At 34.1% G+C, this 21,651-nt stretch overlaps 6 protein-coding genes across 6 annotated transcripts; 4 read left to right on the forward strand and 2 right to left on the reverse strand.

The window, feature by feature from the left end:
• Window positions 1-740: 740 nt before the first annotated feature.
• On the reverse strand, window positions 741-2,047 carry LOC106105380 (probable tRNA N6-adenosine threonylcarbamoyltransferase, mitochondrial). Its single transcript, XM_013285672.1, has one exon. The coding sequence runs from the start codon at window positions 1,997-1,999 to the stop codon at window positions 749-751; it is 1,251 nt and encodes a 416-aa protein (XP_013141126.1). The 5' UTR covers window positions 2,000-2,047; the 3' UTR covers window positions 741-748.
• A 292-nt stretch (window positions 2,048-2,339) lies between these two features.
• Window positions 2,340-3,484, forward strand: LOC106105383. Its single transcript, XM_013285674.1, has 2 exons — window positions 2,340-2,744; window positions 2,943-3,484. Exons 1-2 carry the CDS (start codon window positions 2,524-2,526, stop codon window positions 3,304-3,306), a joined length of 585 nt encoding a protein of 194 aa, XP_013141128.1. The 5' UTR covers window positions 2,340-2,523; the 3' UTR covers window positions 3,307-3,484.
• A 359-nt stretch (window positions 3,485-3,843) lies between these two features.
• Window positions 3,844-6,216, reverse strand: LOC106105375 (eukaryotic translation initiation factor 3 subunit G). The gene is made up of 6 exons (XM_013285665.1): window positions 6,110-6,216; window positions 5,271-5,459; window positions 4,979-5,143; window positions 4,666-4,789; window positions 4,341-4,552; window positions 3,844-4,043 (listed from the first exon to the last, which is right to left on the reverse strand). Exons 2-6 carry the CDS (start codon window positions 5,457-5,459, stop codon window positions 3,900-3,902), a joined length of 834 nt encoding a protein of 277 aa, XP_013141119.1. The 5' UTR covers window positions 6,110-6,216; the 3' UTR covers window positions 3,844-3,899.
• Window positions 6,217-6,418: 202 nt separating this feature from the next.
• Window positions 6,419-10,367, forward strand: LOC106105523 (band 4.1-like protein 5). The gene is made up of 2 exons (XM_013285889.1): window positions 6,419-6,522; window positions 7,209-10,367. The coding sequence occupies exon 2, from the start codon at window positions 7,229-7,231 to the stop codon at window positions 9,248-9,250; it is 2,022 nt and encodes a 673-aa protein (XP_013141343.1). The 5' UTR covers window positions 6,419-6,522; window positions 7,209-7,228; the 3' UTR covers window positions 9,251-10,367.
• A 1,111-nt stretch (window positions 10,368-11,478) lies between these two features.
• LOC106105394 (adenylate kinase 7-like) lies at window positions 11,479-16,815 on the forward strand. Its single transcript, XM_013285688.1, has 16 exons — window positions 11,479-11,776; window positions 11,998-12,153; window positions 12,289-12,437; window positions 12,681-12,808; window positions 13,378-13,530; window positions 13,598-13,679; window positions 13,759-13,845; window positions 13,963-14,121; window positions 14,567-14,686; window positions 14,773-14,954; window positions 15,291-15,376; window positions 15,466-15,576; window positions 15,660-15,941; window positions 16,095-16,222; window positions 16,298-16,456; window positions 16,558-16,815. The coding sequence occupies exons 1-16, from the start codon at window positions 11,548-11,550 to the stop codon at window positions 16,771-16,773; spliced, it is 2,427 nt and encodes an 808-aa protein (XP_013141142.1). The 5' UTR covers window positions 11,479-11,547; the 3' UTR covers window positions 16,774-16,815.
• Window positions 16,816-16,917: 102 nt separating this feature from the next.
• Window positions 16,918-20,918, forward strand: LOC106105495 (sodium channel protein Nach-like). The gene is made up of 11 exons (XM_013285842.1): window positions 16,918-17,417; window positions 17,595-17,692; window positions 17,767-17,869; window positions 18,057-18,234; window positions 18,355-18,500; window positions 18,650-18,755; window positions 18,930-19,206; window positions 19,287-19,425; window positions 19,638-19,744; window positions 20,081-20,264; window positions 20,503-20,918. Exons 1-11 carry the CDS (start codon window positions 17,215-17,217, stop codon window positions 20,612-20,614), a joined length of 1,653 nt encoding a protein of 550 aa, XP_013141296.1. The 5' UTR covers window positions 16,918-17,214; the 3' UTR covers window positions 20,615-20,918.
• Window positions 20,919-21,651: the final 733 nt, after the last annotated feature.

A 21,651-nucleotide genomic window follows, 5' to 3' on the forward strand; every position in this document is an offset into this window, starting at 1 on the left:
TATAGTCTCAAGCATCGACATGCACATCGAGTACCACATAAGACGTGGGGTTGCCGCGTATTGAATTCCACTTTCTCTTACATTTTTTTTAATTTATTAAAAATATATTTTTATACATCTAATTAAACCCCTTAAACATATTTTCAAGAAAATATCAAAATAAAAAAAAAATAATTTTCCAATACACGAACCCCTCACCATCGACTTAGCATTTTCAATACAATGTTCATTACGCGAACACCATTTATAAAATTTTATATTTTATAAACAACTCCACATCACTATAGTGCACTCAACTCTTTATTTAAATATTATTCATCAACATTACACATATTTTCAACACTTTAACAAAATTATTTTTCAATAAAATAATTTCATAAATAAACATGCTAGTTACAACTGCATTGATTATAAACTATACGAATGTTCGATTTTCAAAATAGAATGTCCACGATTAGATGATATAACTTCTGATTGAGTCAAAAAGCATTCAAGATCAAAATGGAAAGAATGTAGATACAAACTTTGAGGAATTGATACACAATATAACGGAAAAGATGGGTAGAAAAACTTAATGAAAAACAGTTTAGAATGATAAATTGTGATATGATGCTTGGTTAAACAACTTAAATTAATTACCATGGTATTAATTTGTGGAAAGTATAAAGTCTACAGTATTATTAATATAGTATTGTAGAAAAAAAAGGTATAGGCAGAAACACGTGAATTAAACAGCAAGGTAATATTATCATCTCATTTTTATTTTAACTAATTTTATAGGAATTCTTGCTTCTGCAACTTTTGATATAAAATTTTCACCTAATTGACTAGTACCTTCAATATCTAAGCTATTTAAATCTGTAACAATATTCAAGCCTCTTTGCCATTTTTCTAAACCATTCCAAGCTATCATAACTCCATTATCTGTACATAATTTTGGTATAGGCCTGTATATTTGATAATTGAATTCATGACACAACAATGATAGAGCATTAAAAATATAATTATTACAAGCTACTCCACCAGAGACAATTAATTGTTTTTTGAAATCAGGTATTAAATTATTTTGTTGACAAAACTCCATAGCTCTCTGTGTTCTATGAACTAAATGTCTAGATGTGGCCATCAACATAGCTGCACATAAATCATTAACTTCCGGTATTAACTTATCAGCTGTTATCTGATGTTCCTTTTCTTTTCTACTTAAATGTAGTAATACTGATGTTTTTAAACCATTGAAACTAAAATTGCAATCTTTATAATCAGCTAGAGGTAAAGGCAGTTTGAATAAATGAGGATTGGTAGCTCTTGATCCAGCTAGTTCAACTGCTTGTCCCCCGCACATCTGAGCAAATTCAGGGACATTTCTTAGTTTCATTCTTCTAGCAACCTTATCAAACATTTCACCAGGTGCCATGTCAATACTTTCTCCAAGTAATTTAAAGTTCATTATATCTTCAACAACAGCTAATAGACAATGCCCTCCAGATATTAACAAAGTTAAGTATGGAAATTCAATGTTATGTTGCATTCTTGCAACTAGAGCATGAGCTTCCATATGATGTATTGGAATTATTGGTTTATTGTATTTACGAGCTAGATGTTTTGCATACTTCATTCCAACTGCAAGGCTCAGTGGAAGACCAGGTTTTAAGGTAACTGCTATCGCTGCAATATCATTCATTGATACTCGAGCTTGCTTCAATGTTTCAGATACGACTGGTTCTACAGAGCTGCTATGCAAATCGCGAGCAATATCTGGAATAATTCCTCCATGTCGTAAATGCATTAAATTCTGTGAATGTAGAGATTCAGCTAATAATTCGCCCTTTTTATTTACAATCGCACAGCCAGTATCGTCGCAAGATGTTTCTAAGCCAAGTATAAGGCTATCCGTGTATTTTCTTTTCGATAAAGCCAGTACATTCCCAACAGAAAACACATTTCTATTTAAATTAAAGTTCTTTAAAAGATTGATTAAACGCGGCTTAATAAGCATAATACTATTTTTATTTTTAAAATAACCTATAAAACATACATGACATTGACAGATCGTTGGAACATAGATATTTGACATTGACAAATCTATGTTTATGTCCAACCTTCTCAAAGGCAAAGGCAATATAATGAAAATATATTCTCATTTTCTCCACTGCTTTGTTATTTAAACACAGTTGCTTTAGCTGCCCTTATTGGATTTTGAACATTTTAACTTGAATTTTGCAATGCATGCATGAGATAAATTAAATTATTAGACATTTAAATTTATAAATAATTTTAAATGTCCAATGAGAGTCTATGTTAGCATTGTGCGACCTGGATCTGCATGTTTGTCAGTTTCTCTTGTCTATGTCTACTGTGTTTATGATTTTACTAAAATTTATTCAGTGTCCGAACTACCAACTTTAGTGCTAATTACAATTAATAATTATAAATAACCTTATAGCCCTTGCCAAATTATTGGTACCTACGTAACTCTGTTAATGTAGATCAAGAATACAGTGTTTTAATTATCTCATCACAATGGAATTTTTTGAGAAGATTTATGCTAACATTAAAACACAAGTTTTCAGTCTACCGGTTACAGTTCCCAAAACTGTAGAATATATTAATAAGTCTGTTAACAGAATAAGAATACCGCCTTTCACTAAGGACAATGTTTTGTTTTATTATTTGCCTTTACAAGGCCTCGTCAGTTACACAACATTATCAGTCAGTGTGATGAATCCACACTTGATGGTCAGGTATGTACTTCTTTAATTAGCATCTAAAATTTTTCTACTTCCGCCACCTTTCTTGAAGGCACTGTTCCATCGATGGATAATTATAATTATGTATTATTGTGATTCCTTAGACCCATACTGCAACTATTCAACTCATCTAATACCAAAACACTACATTCAATTAGACTAAATTAAGATAACTTGTTTGTATCATTTCAGATTATTTCCTCGGCGTGATGTGACGGATGTTTTATTCCTATCAGCGGGCAGTGGAGCTGGACTCTGGCTTTGGGGGCGACCACACATTGCCACCGCTGCACCGGCAAGGCGTTTCTCTTGGGCATTTCTTGGTGGTTGTCTATGGCCTTTAGGTTCTATATTCCTATGGGCAATTTTAAGAAGCTCTGTTGGCCAAAGACCAGTCATTGGCACAGTACTTGGCATTGCAACAGGAGCAACATTAACTAATATAGCATTAGATTATTTTAATTATGTAGAACTTATGTTCTGCGGTGAAGTACGACTCCCTGAAGAAACATATAGCCCTAACAGTGATGATGAAAAATATGATATTGACATATAAAATATCTTTAGCATGCTTGTTTGTTGTTAGTTACTTAAATGGGACTTAAGCATTTTTCAAAACTAAGTGCACATGTTATTTTTTAACTATTTATTCACATTATAGTGTTGGTGTTGAGATCCTTTAATAAATGTCTAGTCATAAGAAATGCTTCGAATAAATAATTGGATTTAAAATATATTTAGTCTGTTAATGTTAAGAGAACTCATTTACTTTTATTAAACTTTCTAAATGTTTTTTTTTTTTCAACTACCATTACCTTACCTAACCCTTGCCTTGTACAAATACCAGACTGCAACATTTAGGTACTGTTATGTACTTGTTTTATTTGCATTGTCATGTAATCATTCAAGCATGCATGCTTAAGTAATAAATTAGCACATTTGTTAGCAAGTATGGTGGCATTTATTTTTAAAATAACTCCCGCAGGTTATGAGATGTTATAACTAACTATATATGAAAAGAAAACAATGTTATTCAATTAATTTTCATCAACCATGCATGCCACAAACTGTGTCAACATTAAAACAAAAATCATACTTTTTAAACCATTTATTCCAAAATATTGTATACAAGTTCTTTATCAGTGACAACTAATTATTTTGTGGTGGCTTCGACCATTCAACATTCAGAATCAAGTGATCATACCCATAACCGTTAAGTATCTGGATAGCTTTCGCAGCATCGGCTTTAAACTTGAAGTGGACATATGCAAACCCTTTGCATTGTCCCGTGCTCTGAAAGAAAGCATTTACAATTACTAAAATAAAATTATAAATATCAAGTATTTTAATATCTTATTCTCATAGAAAGATAAGAATAGGGAAGCTTGCATTGTAGGGAAACAAGGCATACAGGATATTTCCTTCACATGAGAAGTTATAGTAACCATTATAGAAATAAATTTCATTGACATAAGCAAAGCCCTTGAAACATAGATCTAGATGATTGATTACCTTTTTTATGTTTACCCAACCTAAGTTAGAAATAGTTGTAAATAAACAAAAAAGTGGTAAATAAAATATAGACCAAACCTTTTCCTTTGCAAGGTACAGCTTTTGTACAGGTCCAAAGCCTCGGACCAGGTCATCAAGATCAGCCTCAACAGCAAAGTTGCTGAGGTTTGAGATACGAATGGCTGCAATGTCGTCACGTCTCGGGCCCGGGGGCTCGCAGCTGCGAGGCTTTGCGCCCTCGCGCATGTTCGGCGCAATGTACTTATTGGTTGTCGCAGGAGCCTTCGCTTCTGATAACAACAATAAAAAAAGGAAGGTTACAGAAAGTGACTTTGAATTTAATTTTAAATAAAAAAACAATAGTTTTATAGATAACCAGATGTAAAAAGTAACTCCTACTCACCAGCAGCTTTAGCAACTTCATTGGCCTTGGCCATAACCACGTCACTATTCTTGAATGGACAACTCAAAGTCCAATGTTCACCCTGGCATGTTCGGCACTTGTAGATGACACTACTTGTTTGAGGCTAAAATTGAATTGTAAAATGTTTTTATTAATTATTGATCAACATATATTTCATCAGTCTTTGGGCTTTACAATGTAGGAATAGAGATTATATATTTACATGGTAACATATTTAAAACTTGTTTGCTTTAATTAAAATAGTTAAAGGTAACACCAATTAATGCACTATATGAATATATCAAATAAATACCTTAAGACCATCAAGTTCACCATCATCAGTTCGTTGACTTTCTTCTTTGCTGGTGATGAACTGCATGAATACATCTTCAGAGACATTAGTGGTTGCAGGATTAGGACCAGGCTTATCACTTGCTGAATCACCAAATTTACTCCATGTTTTACGCTTTGCAATACTCTAAAACAGAAAAGTAATGTTGTTCTTTTGAAACCATTGTGATGTATATTGAAGAATTGTTTTCTATATAAAAAAGTATTCTTACACAATAACAGCCAATAATTACATAAATCAGTAATATTTTTACCTTTGATACAACACGCTTCTCAATTTTGTATGTCCTTACAATTTTCACCTTTTTATTGTCATTGTCATATTTATATTCAGTGACAATCTTCAAACCATTTTCGACCACTTCAGATGGTGGCGGAAGAGCTCCCTGATCAATTTCAACCTCATCTGCCCAAGAGGATTGTATATCATCGGCTACAGGCATCTGTAATAAAAAAAAACATACAGATGAAATGAGTACCTCCTTCTTTTGGGAAGTCAGAAGGGAAGAAGAAAAAGGTTTTCATTCACATCACAAATACTATTGTTACACAAAAAGATTTATTTATTAAATAAATTCAATTGCACAGGTATTAAGGTATTTGAATATATACATAAAAAATGACCACAAATTTGTTTAAAGTAATAATATATTTAGAAAACATTACATATAGGTACTGCCATATTTCGTTTGACCTTACAACAGCTCTATTTGCAAAATTATTAAAAATATAACTTTAATAATTTGTAAGAAATAGATACAAGTACACATCATTGTTAGACCGTTTTCAATATTTGTCTCTACTTTTTGTTGTCAATAGAAAATACCGTATAAACAAGTCTACAACTTATATCAGTTTTAAACTATCATTTTAAAATATAACTTATGTTAATTCAGGCATGTTTTAGAAAATTGAATAACGTTAATACGCAGTTCTGAATATAAAAACATGTAACTGCAATCTAGAATTAATAAGGCAAATCCCTCTTAGCTTATAACCTCAATTTTAACCGTTGTTAATGTTCTATGACAGTTAATAACTAAAGATAATGATACAGTAATACTATAAAGTTTATGATATATAATAAAATTACCTTTATTGTTTAAAAAGAACGTTTTACTTTTATATAAAATAGCCACGCACAGTCACCTCATATGAAAAGTCAGATTCTTTTCAAAAATCCAGAAAGAGGAACAGAATGTCAAACTAGTGTCAAACCTAGACAACAGATTAAAAAGGGCAGTTTCATTTTTACTACTCATTCATTAATGTGATTATTTTTGGCTATTAATTACTATTATTAAGCCCAAAGAATTTATTTCACATGCAATTGATGTATTTTTTCATGAACAAAAAATATAAATGTTAATTTTTATTTTAATCTGCAGTGAGTCTGCTTTTTAATATTTTTTCTGTGTTGTGTTGACAAGGTTTATTTTCAATGGATTGAGATTTTATCAATTTACTTTGATGATTCTGGGGGTTTCGTACATCATTCAGGATTTGGTAAGTTGTTTATGTTCATGTAATAAACATAGAAATAAGTAATCCCATCAACGTCTATAGAAAATGCATTCTCCTGAAAACCAGTTCTTTCACTGTATCCACGTTCGCTTAGAACTAAGATATACGCCCACAATAATGTCTTAGTTTTACATAAACATACTAATATATATTGCAATTTTGACCTGGGTGCAACTAATGTCCCAGATGGTAACATATTGCACATAGATCTTTGCTTTTTGTTAAACTTTATGTGATACTGATGTGGAAATGGTAATTGACCACCTATAATACTTTTATTTTTACTTTATAAACATATAATTTCATGATGAATAATTTATGTATAGATGTTAATTCATATGTAAAACAATTGCCTAACAAAAAATGTTTTTTTCAATATTACCATTAATTATGCTCAGTAGCAATCCAATTATAATACCCTTAATCTGTTATGTTGGACAATGTTATAATGCATTTACATAAAAGGCTTCTGAAAAGAGAACACACTTCATTTCTTTTTTCATCATAATGAGGAAATAATACATATGGTAGACTAACAGATTTGACAAAATTTTATAAAATTAGGTGTCATTCAAGTCCTCTTCCAGAATATAATCAGTACAATCTGTTTCTTTAATTGGTCCCTTAAATAAACTGATGTCTGGTAATTTTGTTTTTGTTTGTTATAGATTTATTATACCCTGTCAAAATGCTGCGCTTCCTCAGCCGAAGAGGGCGCTCATCCAGCCAGAATCGAAACAAACAGGCCCAGAAAAATTCGAGCAACAAAAACTTGATACAATGCAAGGTAATGTTACTTGATGAAACTGATTTATCCATCAATCTATCAAAGAAAGCTAGTGCTGCAGATCTCTATGAACAAGTATTTTATTCTTTAGATTTAATTGAAAAAGATTATTTTGGACTGCAATTTACTGACACAAATAATGTTAAACACTGGTTGGATCCAACTAAAACAATAAAGAAACAAGTTAAAATAGGGCCCCCATATACTTTGCGTTTAAAAGTTAAATTTTACTCATCTGAACCCAATAATTTAAGAGAAGAATTGACTAGATATCAATTTTTCCTACAACTGAAAAAAGATATTTTGGAGAGTAAATTAGAATGTCCTCATTCCACTGCAGTGGAGCTGGCTGCCTTGGCCCTTCAGTCAGAATTAGGAGATTTTGATGAGTCGATGCACACACCTGCTACAGTTTCAGAGTTTAGATTTGTGCCAAATCAAACAGAGGAGATGGAAATAGAAATATTAGAAGAGTATAAAAAATACAAGGGTCTGACTCCGGCACAAGCTGAAGTAAATTACTTAAATAAGGCAAAGTGGCTTGAAATGTATGGTGTTGATATGCACATTGTTTTGGGGAAAGATGGATGTGAGTACCATTTGGGTTTGACACCTACCGGTATACTCGTATTTGAAGGACCTCAAAAAATTGGGTTATTCTTTTGGCCCAAGATAAGCAAATTAGATTTCAAGAAAAAGAAATTGACGCTGGTAGTCGTTGAAGATGATGATCAAGGTCGTGAACAGGAGCATACATTTGTTTTCCGCCTGCACAATGAAAAAGCATGTAAACATCTCTGGAAATGTGCTGTAGAACACCACACTTTCTTCCGCTTACGAGCCCCAGTTAAAGGACCTTCTGCCAGGCAAAACTTCTTCAGGATGGGATCGAGATTCCAATACTCGGGCAAAACAGAATATCAAACCACACAACAGAATCGAGCGCGTCGCACCGTTCAATTCGAGAGACGCCCCAGCCAGAGGTTCGCTCGACGTCAGAGTCATGTTTTAAGGGAACGCGAAAAACAGAACGTAACAGCAAAACCTGAAACTCCATCCCAGTCTGAAGTCAACAACGAGATGCCGAGTACTTCTACAGATACTACGCCGCTTGTTCCGGACTCGACACTCGATACTCTGTCGAGAAAGAGTAGCGCGAAATCACAAAAATCTTCGCTTATTGAGATAGATTCGAAGCTAACTGAGGTAGGAGAGCCTTCAACAAAGAATCTTATGAATGACGAACCAGTGGAAGAGGTGAAGATATCAAAAGAGGATGCTATCAGCAATAAAGTATTATTCAAAATAGATAAAGGTAATGCAGACGAGAAGAAAAATAACCTTACGCAGCTGGTTATAAACAAACCGCCTTGTAATTGTTCCCCCGCAGCTGAATTTAATCCACTTAACGATCTTCTTATGAGCCTGGTGAAAGAGAAATTGAATAACGATGACTCCAAAAACGAAGCTAAGAAAGATCAGTTGGATTCATTGTCGGACAAAGAAATACCGAACAATCAAGCAAAATGTTATTTATCGTCAACTAAGAATCTGCCTCCGGGTCAGTTGAAGTGTAATAACATTCTTAAAGCGAGAGAGAATGAAATTAAAATAATTAATGAGTCACCGAACATAAATCTGTCTATTCCGTCTACACCTTCACCGAAAATTCTGAACGAGCCAAGTTCTCCGCTAGCTAATAATTCGCAATATGTCTCTATTGTGGTGGTCGAACCTCCGCGTGCCCAAACCAAGATAGCTTCGCCAAAACCAGTGGAAAGAAAAGATGTTGTGCCCAAACCCCAACCGATATCGTCATTATCTCCTTGGCTTGTGACTTCCGAGCCCAGTTCCCCATCGGGTATCGGAGAGAAGGAAATAACAATAATTCATCGTAAGTCGGTCATTACTACACAGTTGTAGGAAAGATACGTTCAAGTACTTTTAATACATATTTTGTACTTAAGGGTGTAGGTTAAAATAAGTATTAATACATATTATGAAACAGTCTGGTGCTGTCAAATTAATCGAGTTCTCAACTACAAAGGTGCCCTGGAATTATTGAGTAATTTCAGTTGTCAGTGATATACACAAAGCAACTAAGTGCCTTTTACATAAACTAAATGTTATTTCGCTTTTGAAGTTTCGAAGGAAACCTAAAGCGAGATGATACCTTATTTTCGCCTTTATATCTGTCGAACTTTTTACACTTTTAGGTTAAGAATTATATTTCCAGTAAGTTTAGTTTTACGTACGGATTGGTATTGGAATATTGAATTACTAACATTATTGGCCATAAAAAAACATTGGTAATTTAGTATTGCGTGAAGTAACACTTCTTGGCCGCGGAATGAAGCTACAATTGCAAATGTATCTACATACAAATCGGTATCTCTTAAATTTTTACAAGAACGTTTTCAAATTAGCCTTCAAGGCTATTATAGTCCACCTGGTTATTTTTATAATAATTTTATTTATTGGCTGAATCAAGTATTTGAATTTTATCTATTTTGATTTTATTTTTTAATTACAAAAATACAAATTACAATTATGAAAATAATGTTTCGTATAATGTATATCGTATATACCATATATTTATACAATGATTTTAGTTTTTTTATCTTTTTTAACATACTTTTATAACATATTTTACATGTTTCACTTAAATGTACTTAATTTTAACATTCAAGTATTATAGAAGAAAAGATACTCATTGCATTACTTAATTTTACAATGTGACGACATTTTACTTAAAATAAAGGTAACTTAAACATTCCAAGTATTATAACTATGTACTTAAATATGTCAACATGCTACTACTACTCTAAATTAATGTTAAGAATGAAATATTGAAATTAAATTTACATTAGTTAAGCCGTCCTCTTACCACATCGAATAATACTTTTAACATGACATTATCTAGAGTATAGTACAAGAAATGAACAGTATTACATCAAACGATTTGTTCGTGCCATAACTGCACTTTTGAATGATTGAATTTTTGGAATTGAATTTTAAATGGATTATTATATTTTTAAATGAGACTGAATAATTTGGATTTATAAACGTGTTTGATTTTGTTTTGTAATTCATCTAAAGATAGATTTCAGTTACAGTCGTGCACGGTACTACGCGTGTAAAATAACGTGAGACTCTTTCACTCGGCCTTTACTAGTTGCACTATGCACTCGAACACCATGACGTCATTTACACAGTCTCATGTTATTGCACAACTAGAACATGTAATTTATATCTCCATATTTGCATTGTATAATTATTTGTGTTGTTTATATGTAAAAAAATATTGACGGAAGTGAAAGAAGTACGAAAGTTATAAAAAATGATTCCACTAGTTTTAATTAAATTAGACTTATATAACGGTGCTTGGGAACAATCAATTTTATATATTTACTAAGTATTATATACAGAAAAATGTACTTCAAAGACGCTCCGCTTAAAGTCGTGGAGAAGATTGGTTCTTGATATCCCTCGAGATCTTTTCCTGCATGTGGTTCTGTGGTCTTTACACAGAAGAAGCATATACCTTTGTGGTCTTATTTTATACAATAGCAAAGGAATAGAGGGTAAAGCCACTGGTGTCCCGGAATTTACAAAGGCGTGTATACTTAACATTTACTGTAAGCGTTTTTGTTTGGCTACTAAATACTTAATATAGGTTTATAATAGACCTAGACAATAAGTTGAAGCCTGTTTAATTGTTACATAATACCGTCCAGTTGACATCTTTGTCGTTTAAGTATTTGGGTTTATGTACTTTGGATTATTCTTTAGTTGTGTCTACACACTAGTGCTCGTTAGTCTCAAATAAGCAAGTACATAAAACATATATTTTTAATGTGTGGATACAACTAATGTTTTGTAGGTACCTTTACTTGTGTATTGGTACGATAATGCATTGATGTTTTATCTTTATTATATTTTATTCAAATGCCTTTTATTGAATGTAATCAGGACAATTATTATAATTAAAATGTTTTATTCTATTCATGTATTTTATTAAATCGCTAACAATAATCCGAGTTCTCCAGGTTTTTATATAAAATTAAAAACCTTTTCTGCCTTTGCTGAACTTTTTAATGAAACGTCAATAATGTTTTGACACATTTTGTCATAATCTATACAATATTTGTTTGCCCTTTCGATAGAAAGTTAAAAAACTCCAAACAGTGGTAAAGTTATTTTGCTTTAATTTACTAACAATGTCGAATATTAGAAATGTATCAACAACTTTTGAAAACACTTTCTCCAACAAAAGATATTTTATAAATAGTTTAGACTCGTATCATGGTGAACAAATTTTGAAGAAAGTGTCGAAGATAATAGAGAAAACTGAACAGTCTACGGTCGTCTCGTCGGTGTCGGATATAGGGGAGCACTCGGAGATATTAATCTCGCCAAAGCCAGTTGTGGAACCTTATGAAATCATAGGTAATATGGAATTGCTCCGATATTCTCTGATAACTATGTTATCAGGGTCACTACCTTTTAAATCTGCTCTTATATTATGAACTCAGGTGTAGTTTGAACCTTCAGTATTTCCTTTTGTAACGTTATGGTTCTCTACGTATTTCAATGTAGAATGCAGACTATTAAAGAGCCTAAATGAAATACATTAACGTTTTAGTGATAATATTATATTTATCTTCTAGGCACTGTTATTGATCCTAAAATAGCAACCATCGACAATGTAGCAGCAATAGTACCTATCAACGAATGCTTGCCACAGATGCTCACCTGTGGGACGGTGATTTTAGATATAAGTCGTGATACTCAACAAGTCAAACTTGCTTCGGATTATCTTAAACGTAAGAAATGCCAAACATAATTTTAAATGCAACAAGTTAGAGCAAGCTATTAATTTGATCTGCGTATACTCCTATATCGATTGTATGTTATACTATTTACTTGGGAGACTACATCAATATTGTTTAACATTGTAGTTTTAAAAGACTTGCTTGAAAAGGAACTACAGGCGGAACAAGCTCAAAGCGTAGTGAACGACGCCGGCGACGTCCCGGATTCCAAGAGGCGTTATCTGATATTGTTATCCACAGTAATGACGTGGGCTCTTACGAAGCCATTGGACCCGGTAATACTAAACTACTAACAAATGATTATCTTTGGAATTGCAAAAGTAATATAAATAACAAAAACTTCTTTGTCAGTATTTAAATAGAGTACTTATGTAAAGAAAAAGATTAGGCCTAGAATTATTTCTGGTGGCTACAATTAAAATTGTTAATTTATAATTTGTGATTTCAACGTCGCGTTTTTATGCATTTAAAATCAATGAAAAATTTAAACCGAATACCCGGTTTTAACGACTTTTTAGGACGCACCAGAGATGCCTTTTGTGGAGACAGATTTTCGCAAAAGAAAAGCGCATCCAAATTACAAACAGCATTATAACGTTGAAAATGAGGTCATCGGCATTGCCAGAAAGTTCAAGTCGAAAATTGGGTGAGTTCTGTCATAGGTACTGTTAGTGAGGGTTGAAACTTTACCTCCGTGAACAGTAAAGAAAATGTTTTAAAAAATTTAAAAAAAGAGTTCATGGGTTCGCCAGTCAATGGTCTGGGCTTCTACTAATGAGGTTTTATTAGTAGTAGTTTTTGTAACTTTTTTACATTTTTGGATTCTTCTAGAGCTAGCACCTACCCTGACTCACCAACTGGCGATGCCCCTGCTATACTTTGAGATCGCTCCATAAAATGTTGTGATGAAACTGTATTTTGCATCAAAGATGTATTATACTGTATGTTGTGTTGCCTAACTTTAACGGTAACTTATAAACGTTCTAACGGGTACTATTAAGTAGTTACGTTTCGGATAATGGTTATTGTTACGTTCTTACATAAAGTTGTAAACTCCGACATGCTTGTTACCATTTCGGTTTACAGGAATCATTGAATAAATTATAAATATGCACCGAGAGTTATTCTTAATATCTGGACACTCACTTATTCTACGGAATTGTTTTAAACATTTTTTTTAAATTGTGTTTATTTCCAAGAAAAACACTTTTTCAGTGCTTTGGTGGTAGCTTCCGGGATGACATACGGTGGACGCGAAGATGCTCTTTATTATTGGTTTCAAAAGGCTTGGGAATGCGAACCCTTTTTACCTATACTAGGCCGCGGTGCAAATGTTATTCCTATTATTAATGTATTGGACTTAGCAGAGTAAGTAGAAATAAATGTATGTTATTGTTTGTGGTCAGTAAAAGAAATAATGTTTTGTACACTTCAGGATTGTTTATAATCTTGTAACGAATTTCCCAAAAAAGCTATATATTTTGGCGGTCGAACAAAATGTAACGAAACAGAGACAAGTAAGGATATTACATTTTTATTGTTTAGTATCTATAGCTAGTAATTGTTTTTATTTTATTAAATTTAAAATGTTTACAGATTATTAAACCATTAGGACGAATAGTCGGTTCTGGAATGTTCAAATGCATACCGCCTGAAGAAGCCTTCTTGATTCCTGAAATAGATGTAAAAATGACCTTCCTACTATATTACAATTTTGTTATATTATTATGTATTTCTATATTGGAAGCATTACATAAGTCTTACGTCCAACATTTTAAGATTCCAAATAATATTTTATAGCAAAGAATGTACGATCTGATGAATCTGAATTTGAATATGGAACCGACTTTTATCGTGGAGACTATGGGCTTACAATGGGTTTCAGAGTTGACCTTCTCTGAGAATGTTCCCGCTCTTATAAAGCAATTTAAAAAGGAACGAGAATTAAAATCTTTCAAGGTAAAACACATCAAAATAACATCCGAAGAAAAACTGTTGATGCTGGGTTTCTGAAGTTTCCATTTATTTAAGGAAGTAGCGTATGTGTTCTTCCAGGCTATCCTCTACATCTATACGAAATTTCATCAGACCCGTTTAGCCGTTTAAGCTACAAACTCTTATCAAACATCCATCCATCTAAACTTTCGTATTTATAATATTAGTAAGATTTCCTATTGATTCACTAGTATTAGGTTGACCTATGTTTCAACAGACTAAAAATCAAATTACTCGTACGTAGTTCGGAAACGCATTTCATGAAATTATCGAACCAAACATACTAATGAAAGATTAAACTTAGCTAGAACACCGACCATAAGAGATCTAATGAGAAATCTAATTTGTAGCTGAATTTGAACATAGACATAATGAAAATCTATATTTTTTGTTTTCATATTTCACACAGATTGTTATATACGGCCCTATAATGATTGGTAAGAGTACATTATCGAGATTAATTTGCGAGAATTACGGATTGGTGTATGTTTCTCCCGACACTATTGTTAATGACATGATGAATGATTTGGTATGTAATTTTAATTATTGCAGTAAACTAATAATATAGGATATATGTAATTCTTATCGGTATGTTACGTCTTAATTAACTTTAAGGAATTACGAATAGAACATTGGAAAGAAGGTGAAGCGTTCAAGTTGCCAGGATTAGAAGAGGGCGACAACACAATGGATGAAGACGAAGAAGTAGAGGATGATGAGAACGAACGGGAAGCGGCGAGAGTAACACTCGGCCTCTTGCGCTCCGGTCGCACTCCGACTGATGATGAAATCATTGGGTTCGATTAATTATTGTTTTAACTCAAAATTATAAAATATCACGTACAGCTTGGGAAACTGGCGGTGGTCCTCGAAAGCTGCAATCGTTTGAACATTTTGAAACGAGACGCGGAACAATAATCAAATGCAACGCAGCTTGTAATGCGTCTGTACGAAAAAAAGTCGGTTTATTATCCCTTCGTTTGCACTCATTGATATCTGATTAGTTATTTGTAAGAAGAGGCGGAGTTTGTCTTTTTACAAATTGTCCTAAAGTGAAACACCGCGGGTTTCCGCGACTTTGCAGTCTATATTTTACGGAAGAAAATCGTCAAGTTTTATCTTTTATTTCATAGATACTTGAGACAAAAATTATTAAGTCACGAAGCACAAAACAAAGGATGGGTGTTAGATGGATTTCCTTTAGCACAAAGCGCTACTCGTAAGTTTATTAATGATCTACTAAAGTACATAAATCGGCCTATATTATAAATATTATGTAATTTTATTACTTGTGATAATTCCTCTTAGTTTTTGGGAGAGGCGAGGAACAGGACGAAGTACAAAGTGAAGATGAAGATCGAGATATGTTTGAGGAAGATGTGGATTTATACGCAAATGTTCTCAAGAAGTTATTACCTGGTGAGAATCATAGATAAGCTATAAGCTTTGCTTTGGTGTTAGACCATTTTTAACAAATAAATAATGAAATTTTATCGTTTTAGACATAGTGGTGTCTTTAGAAGCGACGGATGAATTCGTCTGTGAGAAGGCAATGCGCCAGCCTGAAGATGAGTCTCGTGTGAACGAGGACACAGTACTGAAGCTACTCAGTGAGTTCAGGACGGCTGAGACCCCGGAAATGTCTCCTCTTAACTTCTTCGACGAGTTGGATATACATCCTCTAGTGGTTCCTGTGAACAATCACAATGACTACGCTATGGAGGGCCCGTATGCCGAGGTGTCGCTGCGATTAGGACGACCGTGCCGTTATGCAAAGTTAATGGGTAAGTAGCATACTATGAATTAATTAAGTGAATCATTTAAATAGTATTTGTATCCTACAATAAATGTTTACTGTTATATTAAAATATAAGCGAAAAAGTACAATGAAACTTTGTCTATGTTGATAATATAATTATACCTTTATCTCTCTAAAGAGGTTATCGAGAGAGCAGAAAAGAAAGAAAAAGCGGTAAAAGAATTGATGGAAGCCAAACAACGTAAAGCTTTGCAGGAACTGGAAAAGAAAATTAAAGAAGAAAAAGAAGAGAAAATGGAATATTGGGTATATTATCTAAAAAGTTAATAATGAATTATGTGGAGTTAAACATTTGATTTAAATTATCGATAAATCTTACAGTCGGAGTTATACGGCTTGATGCGTGAGGAGGAAGAAATGGCGCTGGCGGCCGCGGGCGAGCCGATGCGGAACTATCTGGTGCAGTACATCTTCCCCACACTGACTGCGGGACTTCTAGAAGTCGCCAAATTACGACCCAAAGACCCCATTGATTTCCTTGTAAGTTGATAAATCTCAATGGATGACGGATTTTTCAAGCTCAATGTTTTTTAGATGTTCTTCATGTTAAAGAAACTACGATTTTAAATTATTTCTTCTAGGCTGAATATTTGTTCAAACTTAACCCAACCGGGAAGATGTTGGAGCCAGGATATAATCTACAGGCAGAGAAAATATTAGGCAAAGTGAAAATGCTAGACGAAGCTCTCAAAGACCTGGATATAGACATAGAGGCTCTAATACCACAAGAAGCGGAAGTCCCGGGCGAAGAAGTCGCTGCATCGAAAAAGAAAATAGAAGAAATGAACGCGTTGTAGATTTATTATTTGAATGTAAGATTTTTTTAGATTAACATTAGTTTATTTTACATTTGTACCTTGATTATTGTTTATGGTAGAAAAAAATAAAGCCGTTGATGTGATTAAACTTTATTTTTATTACAAAAAGTATCTGTCGGACAAAAAAGTGAGAAATTCTTGGAAGAAATACATAAAAACATGTGATTGTTGAGTGGCATGCATATATTTCCCGCTATCGTGGATTGTAGCGACCTACATTTATAGTATAACACAATGAAGGTATAACCTAAAATAATGGGCTATCGGTTGCTGAATAATTATATTTGATTTCAATGGTTGTCATAATATAATTAGAGCGCAACACGCAACAACTGGTCGATAAATCTGATTGTATCTTACATCGCGTGGGTAATACAATTACAAGTATATTCCATAGTTTAGTATAGAGCATGCAGAACGATGACGAAGGTCTATCCTCAATATCCACCGCGCTATCTAAAGGGAACAAAGAAAAAGAAGCGTCAGAATAAAAAACAAGATGATATTGGAGTATTATCATTGCTGGCGGCAAGCTTACGTCATCAGACCACTGAATTCTTTAACAACTCTACATTACATGGCGTGCGATACATCGCGGAGAAAGAACGACCCTTTTGTGAAAAGTGAGTGTGTAATGAAAAGAAAATTCTTATAATTACTTTAATATCAACTAAAGTGTCGATCTAGTACATTTAGAAAATACAGCTTTACGACTATCGTAAGAGTAATATACATTTTAATTTTGTTAGGTTGTAATCTTTAGTTCCTGAGCATTCTTACATTACAATGGTTTCTTTTAGATTTATGTGGTTCAGCTTCACGGCAATAGGCGCCGTGGCCACGTGCATAATAATCGTAAGTCTGTGGGAAAAGTTTCAAACAAATCCAACAATTACAGGCGAGTTAAAAACAATAATAATATGACATAATTTTAAAAGAAACAAATGATTTTATTTTAATCTGATGATGCAGGTTTGGACACGGATTTCCATAATTGGGATGTACCATTTCCCGCAGTTACAATATGTGACAAGAATCCACTTGATGAAGAATTATTACAAGCATACATTGAAAAGTACGTATCATAATTGTTTGTATCATGTACTATCATGAGCTTTCAGTATTATGGTTTTAACGTAATTATAAAAACAACATACAGACTAGCGAATTTTTGAATCATCCCCTAAAAACCGAACTCAACTCAATACACAAGTCAAATACTCATCGCCATTTTTCTGTACTAAGTAAATTTTGTTGCCCAGAGTGTGGCCGGCTGGGGCGCCTGCCAACGCCACTGAGATGCTGCAATGGCTGGCGACTTTGAGCTACCGTTCTATAGCAGAGAGTGCGTCGTTGTTTGTGACACAGCCTGACCTGGTCGGACACACCGTGGAAGACGCCCTGGCACCTGCATTGGATCCCAAGGACGCTGTATTTAGTGTCAGTTTTACTGAAATACGATAGCGACAAGAAAAGACATTCTACGTTTAAAACTTGTTTTTAAATAACTGGTATTCTATTGTATTTCACGTATTTCTAATAACACAAAAATACTTACAGATTGTTCAACGTTGCGAGGCTGCATTTTACGATTGCGAATGGAAAGGAGACTCGGAGGAATGCTGTGATTTTCTCGTGCCAGTCTTCACAGAAATGGGGTTTTGTTACGCTTACAATTCAAGACACGCGGAGAAATCTTGGCCTTGGTAATGTATAGAATCCTGTATGAATCTAACAAACTTTCATTACTATGTGATTAAATAAATAAATGACCAGCCCTATATATGTAACATAGACTATTTCTTTAGTCTTAATACCTTGTATCTCTACTTTCACTAGTTTTTATACATTTTAGGCAATCCCAGGCGCAAAACGAATTGTTTACCGAAGCGTATATTCACGAGACGGATTCGAAATGGTCCTTCATGTTTAATTCATTTCGCAACACATCGATAATAGACGTAAGTGTAATGCTAAAAGTTTAAGTGGGACTTAGGCAGCCTTGTTATACTTAGTGGTATACTTACGTTACTACGATTAGCTGTGGATATAATTGAATTTCTTTTTTAATAATTTTAACCGACTCGAAGGACCAATTTATCAAAATTACTATCATTTTGATTGAACGGTTCCAGATCTACATTCATTCAACCGAGGAAATGGCGGGATTGGAACAAAGCGCACAACTCTCGTGGGATCATAGAGTAGAGAAAGTGTCGTTCTCAGTCAAACACACGTACACTACGGAGGACGCGCGGCAGCTCTCCATTCGACAGAGACGTTGTATCTTCGCGGACGAAGTCAAATTAGAAACGTCATCTATATACACGTACTCGGCCTGTATGCGACAGTGTCGGATGCAAAGAAGTCGTTCGTACTGTAAATGTGTGCCGCATTTTTATCCGAAAACAAGTACGAATTTATTCTTTATCAGCTATCCTACACTTATGATTTACGACAGTTACAAATACATAATAACTATTTGCACACAGAGGGGTACCGGCAATGTTCAGTGCGGGAACTGGAGTGCATAGCTCGACACGCGGCCGCCATCACCGACGTGAGCCGCTGCGCCTGCGAGCTTGGTTGCTCACACACAGTCTACGAGGTCGAAAAGCTCACCGAAATTGAGTCAGTACATTTTTAAACTAACTAGTTGTTGGTCGTGACTTCGCCCTTACTCACTGATAACATACCGTTCTAATGGTGAAAAATTTTTTAAAATCGTGCCAGTAGTTTTTGAGTTATTTCAATCACAAAAATATAAATATTTTCTTTGTATAATATTAGTATATACTAGTCTACTTAAACATTTGTCATATAATTATCGTGTTTAATTAAAGCTCAAGTAAAGGTCCAGTGGCGTCCAACGCTCTGGAGGCAGAGTTTGTTTCGTGGCCAATGGTGCGATACAAACGCGAGGTGCTCTTCGGATGGGTTGACTTGTTGGGTAAGATTATTTATGCATTTAGGTTCGCAATTAAAAACGTACACCTGCCGTTTGTATGTTCTTCAGCTTCTACTCTTGTTTATTAAACATGGAATTTATGTTACTTTTCAATCTTACTAATAACTTAAATTGTAGCCTAAACTGCTGAACGGATCTTCATGAAATTTGGCATAGACGTAGAGGATAGCCTAGAACTACTTACTTTCGTGTTTTAATACCCCGCGGACGTAGTGTCAGGCGAAAGCTAGTAAATAAATATATATCTAAATATATTCCCTCTACGATCTTTGGGAGTTGTAAGTGTATATGCGTGTAAATTAGCGTGTGGTGTGTCAGTGTCATTCGGTGGCATAGCCGGTCTGTTCCTGGGGTTCTCGCTGCTGTCTGGTGTGGAGTTGGTGTACTACTTCACACTGCGCGCCTGCTGCGCCGCCTGGCGGGACGGGCCCGCACTGCGCCAGGAGCGCGCCGAGCGTCTCGCACGACCCAAGCCGCCGTACAACCTCAGCCTCGTGCCATGGTAATATTACAACAGCCCTTCTTAGACAAAGTAACATTATCGCCATCGCTGATCGAAAAGTCTAAAATGTATGAAACTGACCATAACATTTGATAAGTCACGTGCTTGTCACGTATTCATTCCTATAGGTTTTGACACATTTTGTCGATTCTACAAGCGACATCACTAATTGAGTCACTTTGTCTAGAAGGGCAGGTAATTATTAGCTATGGGAATTGATTTATAATTATTATTCCAGGTGGAAGAAACCGCCAGAGCCACAACACGCAGAGCCTCTTCAAGTGAAGGCAAAGAACGTGCAGCCGCCGCAATACTCCCCGCCTCCACTCTACACACAATACTTGCCCTGATTAACCAAATTATACTGTATACAAGGAAATCAATAAAACGAAAATACACATTTAAATAGTTAAGTTTATTAAAATTTTTGGTCACATCAATCTAAAAAAAAGTCTCTCGGAGATTTTAAACGAACTACATTAGGATGCTAAAAGATTGGACATAAAACAGTCAACAAGTTCCAAAATATTCGAGTGGTAAATACGTACAAATAACTAGGTTTCCAAAAAGCACAATAATGCAGTTCATTGGATAACATTCGAAAGAACAAGTTCTTAACACTGTAGTGTGCGCATCCTATCAATTTAAGATCAATAAAAAAATGGCCTAAAACCGAAAGCAAAAAAACCTTAGCTCTAATTAAATAGGAATGGTGCATAGCCTTTATAATACTTAACGATCTACAGGGCATTCACAATATTGCATATTACTAAAACAATAATTTACGTAAGTTGCTAAAATCCATACAAATTACATAGTTAAAGTTACATACATACTTTGCCAAAATTAGTTCAATATACCAGAATGCTGCAATTAAAAACACTACTGGTTCATAAAAAAAATCTCAACACTAGAAAATTGTAAAACTTTAGTACATTTTACTATTGAGGACGCCAGAGAAAATCTAAAGAAATGATATTAAAATGATGATACATTTTTTACCACTAACCTGTATAAATGGACAGGTTTTAAGATTTGGTTAGTATCAAGCTAACTTACTTTGTTTAAATAAGGTTGATTAGTTCAATTTAGTAGACATTTTCTATTATTACTGCTATAGAAGGTAGAAACTTGTATGTATAATTATCAAACTAATCAATAGAAAAAGTACAGCGCCCTCTTTTTATGCATATCCTATGTACATGTAGGATTTACACATTTTGTTACAGAACCAATCGATAGCAGCACGAATTTTGACTATTAAAGAAACGCAGTACGACTAGCCTATATGCAAAATATAAAATTGAGAACTAAAAGCTAAAACATTACTTTTTATTTTCAAAGCAGATAAAATAAGATTTAAAATCTTTCGACACCGACCTTTGTC

The sequence above is a fragment of the Papilio polytes genome, unplaced genomic scaffold, assembly GCF_000836215.1.
Source record: "Papilio polytes unplaced genomic scaffold, Ppol_1.0 DF822845.1, whole genome shotgun sequence".
Lineage (NCBI taxonomy): Eukaryota > Metazoa > Arthropoda > Insecta > Lepidoptera > Papilionidae > Papilio > Papilio polytes.